Source organism: Poromitra crassiceps (genome assembly GCF_964638095.1).
Source record: "Poromitra crassiceps genome assembly, contig: HAP1_SCAFFOLD_1830, whole genome shotgun sequence".
NCBI classification, from domain to species: Eukaryota; Metazoa; Chordata; class Actinopteri; order Beryciformes; family Melamphaidae; genus Poromitra; species Poromitra crassiceps.
Window position 1 is genome coordinate 1,641 of NW_028150586.1, and position 9,693 is coordinate 11,333.

The window sequence follows — 9,693 nt, forward strand, 5'->3', positions numbered from 1 at the left end:
TCTAAATCTTTTTCATATCAAGGACCCCTAATTTAGTAAACATTTGGGCCACGGACCCCCATTTAATGACAATTGTGTCCCTTGAACTCAAATCTGACAATATATTGTGATTGTTTTGTCCAGAATTCCATGCCTATCTGTATTGTAGGTGGAGAGAGAACAGTGAAGCTATGATTAAAAGGGCAATTCTTCCAATGTGTTAACGTCTTGTAAATTAAAGTGGTTAACTTTACTCACTGCTCGTATTTGTAACATTTCAACAGCAGTTGAAATTCAACAATTTTGGTTTGTCTGCATGTTTAACAGATTCCGTTTGGTTCCAGTTCCACACACTTTATCCTCATCACCTGGAGCTACTAAATTATTTGGAGAATATGTAGGCAAGTTCATTAATTGTTATGTACTAATAATCTGTTAAAACATCTGATAAAAGTGAAACCGTTGAATTGTTAAGCTGTTGAAACGTCACAAATACTGTAAAATAGTCTATAGTCTGATGCATGTGGATTTATTTTTTCTTAGGTCATTACATAGGGAAACCAGCACCGAAGGTGATAATAATAAAACATTTTATTTTGTATAGCACTTTTCTAAATACTCAAAGACACTTTACAAGGAGAGAGAAAGCAACAATGAAAACATGTCGTGAATAAAAATAGAAACAACTTTAAAAAGAGGAAATACAATGTCAGTAGAATCGTGGGTATTTCAACAAACAGGGCTGCCCAGTTAGCACGATAAACCTTTAACAGAACCATTAAATTATTATTAGTCATTTCAACTGGAACATCGGTACTTAGTTTGCGTTCCCTCTGCATTCACAACTTTTTTTTTTTTCTCCTTTTCTTTATCTGGCCAACGCTTTACGCTTTACGCCTGCTTATTGAAACACCCCCAAGGTAGGCGTGAACTCAATCCATCCTGGGAGCAGTGAGACACAGGCGTGACGTGAAGCTTCTACAGGAAAAGCAAGACTGGAGGGCGGGGGGGAGGCTCCAGAGCCGCAGACACATTTTGGCCCTTGTAGTTTTCGGGAGGCAGCCATGTTGACGCCACATAACCTGGAAACATGGCTGCCGCTAAGTCACCTGTGGTCACGTGATGCTGGGTGTGTCCAGATGGTGGCGATGGAGGGCTCCGTTGCATCATTACAGTCCAAACACAGCTCCGGGTGAGAGATGATAATAATTACACAGCACTTGTAAAGTTCAAAGTGCTTTCAAATAAACGAGGAACAAACACGTTAACAGTAACAAAAGGGAAGAAGACGAGTACTGTTCCAGTGTCCGCTCGACTGCCAGAACCACAACGGCAACAAGGAGCCAATCGGTGAAATGCGGGTTTAGAAAAAACGAGCTGTGAGTTATGTTAAAAGAAGGTGACATGGCACCTGTGGCACCCGGACTATCCTCGTCTCATCGGCAGCTCCGGCCGGGGGAACGCGGCGCCCTTTGCACCAGCAGGGCTTTTGGGCTTGGAGCTCATTGGACCGGGCCTCCAGAACCTGTCGGCCAAACTGAACTGAGAACCGTTTCATGGAACTGCATGGAGAAGAACAGGGGTGCTATGAACCAGAGAGAGAGCAGTAACGGTAAGTAGTAGGGCCAACGACACCTCCCGACACTCAATATACGTATTGTCCATTCTGGAGCGGGATGAAGGAGGTCAATGAAATAAAACATTTAGAGAAAAGACAGTTCACAGTTCCCCGTTCCTTTCCAGCGTTTTACAAAAACGGTGGGGCGGGGCAGGGTGCTGGTGGTGCTGGTGGTCTAAAAACATAAAAACAGTCTGAAGGGAGAATTACGTCGTTTGCTTCAACAGCAATCTCACAAGCCAGATTCTATTAGTCTGATGACTACTAGACTCTGGGGGCGACAGCCGGTATTTCTGGTGTCACCAGAAAACCCGAAATGAGGACCACTTTTATGGGTTAGGGTGAAAATCAACAGTCACCATTTGTGAAGATTATCTTGCTGAACACAAAGTTCACCGTTTCATAAACTTTTGTTAACCACAGGTTGAGTATAGGCCTAAAAACAGGTGTAAAAACCTGCATCTTGTATTTCATATATATACATACATATACACAGAAGCGTCATGCCCATTGTAACTGAGGGGGCAATTGCCCCCTCAGATTTTTGAGGGGATTTTTTTTAAATAAATATAGGCTATAATATTATAGGCTGTGTGTGGTAGTTGAAACATAGTTTCAAGTTGACGTTTATTTATGTTTGTAGTTCAAACAAAAACATAGATACTGTATAAGCTACATACAGTACAACACAAAAGGCTGTTATTTACCCTTTGTCACCACCTGGTGAGTAAATATATGTAACTAAAACCATTAAAATTGACAACCGGTCCGCAACTTTTTTCCATGTATCTACCGGTCCTTGGCACAAAAAAGGTTGGGAAGGAACCCCTGCTCTAGAGGACACTAGATGAGACTAATGGAAGAGAAAAGATTTCTACCTTCTGAAAAGGCAATACCAGCCAAAATAAACATTGTGTTACATTGCTTTGAAATGTGTGGTCTCCCTTTTTTGTCAAGTCCATTGAGCCTGGGCAGTGGCAATGTACTTAGTCTGGTGATTATGGATCTTTCCAGGAGGCTGAGAGCATTTTAGAAAATAGCCTTAGGGTTACACCTGCTCAGTCTGTTAATTTAAATTTAAAAATCTTTTGGGGGGCCGAGAGTCAGAGTTCGCCCCCTCAGATTGCTGGCTTGCATGACGCCCCTGCATATACATATATATATACTGATTAATCGATGACCAATTAATTAAGGAAATTTATTAAAATTTGCATCCCTAAATCGGACTGTAAACAATGGCGGAAGAATACCTGAAACCTCGAAATATCGACCGTCGCCCCCAGTCTACCCAGTCTCTGGGTTAGAGTCTTTCAGTCTCTGGGTTAGAGTCTTTCAGTCTCTGGGTTAGAGTCTTTCAGTCTCTGGGTTAGAGTCTATACGTCTCTGGGTTAGAGTCTATCAGTCTCTGGGTTAGAGTCTATCAGTCTCTGGGTTGAGTCTTTCAGTCTCTGGGTTGAGTCTATACGTCTCTGGGTTAGAGTCTATACGTCTCTGGGTTAGAGTCTATCAGTCTCTGGGTTAGAGTCTATCAGTCTCTGGGTTGAGTCTTTCAGTCTCTGGGTTGAGTCTATACGTCTCTGGGTTAGAGTCTATACGTCTCTGGGTTGAGTCTATCAGTCTCTGGGTTGAGTCTTTCAGTCTCTGGGTTGAGTCTATACGTCTCTGGGTTAGAGTCTATACGTCTCTGGGTTGAGTCTATCAGTCTCTGGGTTAGAGTCTATCAGTCTCTGGGTTGAGTCTATCAGTCTCTGGGTTAGAGTCTATCAGTCTCTGGGTTGAGTCTTTCAGTCTCTGGGTTGAGTCTATACGTCTCTGGGTTAGAGTCTATACGTCTCTGGGTTAGAGTCTATACGTCTCTGGGTTAGAGTCTATACGTCTCTGGGTTAGAGTCTATACGTCTCTGGGTTAGGAGATTGCTTTGACTGAAGCTCTGCGGCACGCGGGACCTCCTCGTCGTTGGGAAAGCGGCTCAACGTTCTCTCTCTCAGAAAATAGCCTTTTATTTCTGTCAACATATAGAAAAGGGGGGAGACTATTTATTATGGGAAAGATAGATGCTTTCTTAACTAGAGAGAGGGGAGGGGGGATAAATTCTCAGTGGAAGGACAGGTTAGGGAGGGACAGACATTTTAACTTATATCCAGTACATGGCATAGATCATACATGAGGGGTCAAGGCAACACATTTTTTTAACCTAACTACTCAGTAATCAATCTCAACTAGTTCTTCTCAACGGTGCCCTCCCCCCATTGCCAAACACAACTTCCAGAGGGGCGGGGCATTTGTCCGGCACCGAGCGGAGGCAGTCAGTGGGCGAAAACCTTGAGCCTCGCCGCCGGATCGGTGGAACGGGGAGGAGGGGCCTGTCGAAGGGGGGGAGGAGGGGCGGGGGCGGGGCTGGGTGGACGTGATGTGGAGGGCGGGGCGGCTGGTCCCTGCGTCTCATTGGTTGTAGAGGGAGCGCTGCTCCCAGGGCATGGCCTGGATGGTGCGCGGCACGGGGGAAGGCTTGAGCGTGGGCGCGCCGTTCGGGTGGAGGGTGTGGCCGATGGGGTTGATGGTGGTGAGGGGCCGCTGGGGGGCCAGAGAGAAAGCGTCCTGGTGCTTCGGCTGTGTGTGCGGGCGGGGGGGAAGGGGGGGGGGGGTGTGGAAAGATAGAGAGGAGAAGGAGAGCAAACGGTCAGTGGAGTGAACGGTCAGATAAAATAACACGTTGGCATCATGAGGTGCAGGTGGAGGAGGCAGACAGAGCAGCAGTGAACAGCACAGTAGGCAACAGCAGAGACACGGACAAACAGAATGTTAAAAAACTGTAGCTGGGCTGATTTCTCACACTTTTAACACGTTCACTGCCAATGACGTGTTGATACGTCAAAAAAAATCCAACGGTTGACTGCCAATGACGTGTTGATACGTCAAAAAAAAAAAAAAAAAATTTGACGGTGGGACATTGATCTAACCCTTTTACATCTCTTATATAAATATTGAAGCCACCGAACGTGTACAACCCATTCCACCGACCCACTAAGTGGCGACAGTGCTCTCCAGACTAGAAAAAGCCGAGCCAAAACTGCAGGGGAACGCGCGATGAAACCATTCTCATACTGTAAAATGGTTTGGTGAAAACGCTTTCGCTTTCGCGCTGATTGCTGGCGGTGGGGGATTGCAAATTTGCATAATAGATTATGGGTGCAACACACTTTGAAACACGCAGCATAAATAAGACCAGAATCGCAAAAGAAACCCCGTTTCTTGGGGTTTCTCAACCGAAACCCCAAGAAACGAGCGAGCCCATCCTCGCCCAGCGGCCGCCAGCAGACAGGAGCAGCAGCAGCAGAAACGAGCTTGTGACACGCCCGCTGCAGCCAAGAAGAACACACACGGAGGGAGGAGTTTGAAGTAGAGGGGGGTTTCCTGCTGTTATGGAGGAAATTACTGTTCAAAACTATTGTTTAGATGTCTGACGTCTTACTGATGCCAAAAATGAATGGTTAAAGTGACTGTTCTATCGAATTTCACAAAAAGCTATTTATCTCAGCTTAAATTTTCAGACGCTGAAACCATGCTGTATTCAAGTGCTAATGCCTACATAAATACTAACTCTACAAACTAACTCTTTTAGACAGAGAAAGCACACATTCTATTAGTTCTTTTGAGATATTTTGTGTTCACAAAATCTTAGCAGAAAAGAATCCTCGGGTCTTGAAAGATGAGCCAGAATCCTCAAAAAAAACCTCTGGCAGAAGCTACCTACAGTAAAAAAAAAATGGCTGGCAGTGAATGTGTTAAAGGAACAGCTCACCATAAAATCCAAAATACATATATTCCCTCTCACCTGCAGTGCTATTTATCCATCTATATCGTTTTGTGTTAGTTGCCTGAGTTTTGGAGATATCGGCCGCAGAGTTTCTGCCTTCTCTCCAATACAATGGAACTGGATGGCACTCGGCTTGTGGTGCTTAAAGTGCCAAATAAATACATTTGATCAACTCAACAGCAATGTCTCTTTCCAGAAATCATGACCCGGTTACTCAAGATAATCCACAGACCTTGTTATGAGCAGTTTCATAGAGGAACTATTTTCCGAACTACACCCGCTAGCTGCTAGCTAGTTCCTGCAAAAGAAAATAGTTCCTACATGAAACTGCTCACAACAAAGTCTGTGCATTATCTTGAGTAACCGGGTCATGATTTCTGGAAAGAGACATTGCTGTTGAGTTTTTCTAATGTCTTTTGAGAGGAAAAATATGTATTTTGGATTTTAGGGTGAGCTGTCCCTTTAAGGTTTTTATTAAGTGAATTTAAGACTTGCTTTGATTCACCTATATTGAAGACTTTTACAATGCCTTGAGATAATAAGCTAATATGTAAAGAGATTAACTCTTTCAGAGACACCCTGCTTGATGATTTGAGGAATACAATAATTTCATCACAGTTCCAAGCTTCTTACGTTAACATTTTTGACTATTCTCAACCCCAGCAGGTACACTAAAATGACAAGCTGTTTCAATATTGCCATGGTATGATTAGATGTGATTATGTTTAGATGTGTTTCATGTGCAACACAAGTTGAGTGAATGATGAGTGTGAAAGTCTGAAAGCCAGCAGCACCAAGTCAGCAGCGTTACACCGTCTCAAGTGATCAGTGTTAGAGGGTTCCCTCTAGCGCAAAGAGAAAAACTGAAAATCAAAGAGAAGACAGTCGGTGTTAAAAGACAACAAATTGTGTGTGTTTTTGTGTCGGGCACACGAGCAGGTTGTTAGTATCTTTACTAATTATCCTTGAAACCAGTGGGTGGCATTACCGGAAAAGCTAACAAGCTAGCTTGTGTTAATAAAAATACTAACAATACTAACAAGCCGTTATTTGGAAAAATAAGTAGAGAATTGTGTTTGTGTGTCCACCAGGCAGCTCCTAGCTAGTAGCAGCAACAGACGCTTGGGTACTGGTCTTCAAACGAGATTGAAGCATGACTTTTGCTTCGGTGAAATATTTTTCACTTATGGTGCTAAAAACGTACTGGTCGTGCAGTGGATAGCACAGAACTCTATCTGTTCCATTCAAAACAAGGTTCAACAAGGTTTTCTTGGAAGTTTTTCGTTGTACGCATTGAGGGTCTAAAGGCAAATGTATGGTTAGTTACTGCGGTGTGTCCGGTGTTCATGGTAAGACCGTTCTCTCCAGAGGCACAGCATTTCAGCAGCGCAGTGTTCACAGTGAGCTGTCAGTTTGCGCGAGTAGAATACTTCCCTAGTAACCAAATAACGTCGCAACCATTAACCAATCATATCCTCAGAACTGACTGTGGCGTTTTGCGGAGGCCTCCGCAGCTCCGCAGAGTTTCATCTTTTGAGAGGAGTGCAGAGCTCGGTGTAGACCCTCCACAGACCCCCTGCGCTCGCCAAACAGATGAGGTAAGTTGTGGACCAGTGATGTCACTGCATCATGACTCACGAGTAGCTGGTCCACAACTGAACTCAGTTAACTGTCAAACTAAATGAATGCCTGCAAAACTGTTTACAGTTTTCAGATATGTGTGAGAGATCATGTGCAAAATAAACCAGCATTGTTTTCTCAAGTTCTCCTTTAAGGTTGGAGGTGTCAGTTAGGCTATGTGGAATAGGTCGGCTGTTATGTCTTGATCAAATCTGCTTTTGTGCTCTTCCTGATGTTTTTCTCCATCATTCTGTTCTGTTCTCGACTGTTGATCTGATCACTTATATACAGTAGTTAGGCTCATCCTCTGTACAGGTTCTGCTGCGAGGAGCGCCCCCTGGTGGACACACAAAGTAAGAGTTAAAGAAGCGAGAGAGGAGTCTCTCTGTTTGTGATGTTAGTAGCCAGACAGGGAGAGGAGGCAGCCAGCCAGCGGATAGCAGGCGCCAGGCGGCGGGCGAGTGAGCGGCGGTTCTCTCTCCTACCATGGGGGGCAGTATGGTGCCAGTCAGCCTAGAGTATGGCGAGCCCATGTCCTTTACCTCAGGAACCACCAGGGGCTGCAGCAGGGAGTAGGAGGTGGCCGAGACGTTGGAAGAGGAGGCGTGCTTGTTGGAGGAGGAGCTCCTCTGGGAGGAGGCGGAGCTGGAGCGGCCCTGCTGGCACAGAGAAAACCCCAGCTGTTAACAGCAGGACATGTTTATAAGTCATCTCCCCCAAACAATATACACATCTTGTAACAATTACAACACACACACACACACACACACACACACACACACACACACACACACACACACACACACACACACACACACACACAAATGTCCACAGATAATCAAATAATGATACTCTAAAGGAAAAAGATGACTTAAAAAATAAATAAGTTTTAGTGCACTTAACAGCAGCATTTATCAGCAGACAACAGCATCACTTCATTTCTAAGATAATGATTTTTTAACACTTTCATAAATAAAATAAAAAATAAATAATGTAGTGAACACTACTGTTATTTTTTTCAAGTCAACATTTCAAAAATAAAGTGGAGTTGACATCAACTAGTCACGGGGTGCAGTGCGTCTAAATTTAGGACTGACACGGCCATTATTCATAAGAGTTTCTCCTAAGGGTGCTTTCTCACTGGCACCCTGGTACCGTTCCCGAGCACACTTGTCCCCAAATTGACCCCAGTTTCGGAACATTTGACGAGTGTGAACGTTACGTTGCGTTCCGTTCTAACTGTGACAGGATCCACTTGAAAAGGTGGTCTGGGGAGCGCTTTGGCGTGCCTGGGCACGGAAAACTTGCAAGTATGAAAGCCAACCGTTCCGAACCACACAACAACACATGGGCGAGGTTAAACTCCAGGCATAGTTGATGACGCAAGTGCACTCTGTTCTGTTTCCGAGCGCGGAAGAAATATTGTAATGTGAAAGCTGACCAGCGGGGGAGAGGGGAGGGGGGGGGGGATCGTTCCCGGGTGCAGAACGGAACGGAACGAAAGCAATCGTTCCCAATGAGAAAGCAGCCTAAATCAGAAAGAGCTACTTGTAGCCATAGGGGACATTCACACCCAAAGCGCTTTTGGAGCCGCCAGCGTCTTTCTGCAATTCATTCTCTATGTAAGGACGTGCTAAATGTGCTCCTCTTTTAATGAACGCACCTGGCGTTTCAGCGTTGGTGGCGTCTGTTGTTTTTGGAGGAGCGTTGTGGGTGTTTTAAAGCTGAAAAAAGTTGAACATTAGAGGAAAAGCGCCCTGATCGTCTTTTTCACTCCTCCTACCTTCTCGCCTCCCGAGGGATCCTCGACCTCCGCTGCTGCCAGAATTGGCAATAATGTGTCTTTCATCTTGACAGTGAACAACATCAAACAGACAAAACTAGCTGGCTACTGTCCATGTGGTCGTTGTGTTCTGATCTGTACTGAACTACAGGGGGAAACAAAACGGAGTACAAAAAAACCGCTCCGTGCGCTGTGTTTTGTGCACAATGGAAGCGCTCTTAACATGATTTTCATAGCGTTCAGACTGAAAAAAAACGCTTTTGGTGTGAATGTCCCCTTGAGATGTTTTGTGTCTATGGCCCCTGGTATAACTATCTCACCACTATAACAAGGCAGCCGGCGGCGCACAATTGAGCGCAAAGCTAGAAATAAGTGCGCGACATTCTAGTAATAATAATATAATAGCAACAAAAACAACATAAAACCAAGTCACAAGTCTTTCCGACTGCTCTTCCCTACCTGGTGGGGGTCAGGGACGGGTTGGCTGGGCATGGGGGAGACGCAGTGGGAGGGCAGAGCTTCCTGCTGGGCGTGTCCACCGTACTGCTGTTGCATCATGGTAGAAGAGACGTTAGCGTTGTTCTGGTGCTGCTGCTGCTGCTGCTGCTGCTGTTGTTGCTGCTGCTGCTGCTGCTGCTTCTGACGGCGAGGATTGTTGGAGAAATTACGACGACTGCCAGGCTGCCAGGAGGAGGGAAGGTGGTCAGGAGAGGGAGACAGAGAGACGTTTTACTATTAGTTTCATTGCCATTAGGGGCCTTTTTCCACAGCTGCCATTTTGTGTCTAAAAGGCAGGGTAAAAAAACGGCTGCAACCAAAACAGCAATGAGGGCCCCTGCACTTGAACATCTAAATTGATTGGAAGTTGGAAACCCT

At 45.2% G+C, this 9,693-nt stretch overlaps 1 protein-coding gene across 1 annotated transcript; it reads right to left on the reverse strand.

Moving 5' to 3' along the window:
* Positions 1–552: 552 nt before the first annotated feature.
* Positions 553–9,334, reverse strand: LOC310772055 (uncharacterized protein). Its single transcript, XM_083664522.1, has 3 exons — positions 9,277–9,334; positions 7,520–7,693; positions 553–4,207 (listed from the first exon to the last, which is right to left on the reverse strand). Exons 1-3 carry the CDS (start codon positions 9,307–9,309, stop codon positions 4,040–4,042), a joined length of 375 nt encoding a protein of 124 aa, XP_083520648.1. The 5' UTR covers positions 9,310–9,334; the 3' UTR covers positions 553–4,039.
* Positions 9,335–9,693: the final 359 nt, after the last annotated feature.

Coding starts and splice junctions, on each gene's coding strand:
- LOC310772055 (XM_083664522.1), bottom strand. CDS start 9,309: ATGCCCAGCCAACCCGTCCCTGACCCCCACCAG. Junction 7,694..9,276: donor CCGTCCCTGACCCCCACCAG/GTAGGGAAGAGC, acceptor TCTCTGTGCCAG/CAGGGCCGCTCCAGCTCCGC. Junction 4,208..7,519: donor GCACCATACTGCCCCCCATG/GTAGGAGAGAGA, acceptor CCGCACACACAG/CCGAAGCACCAGGACGCTTT.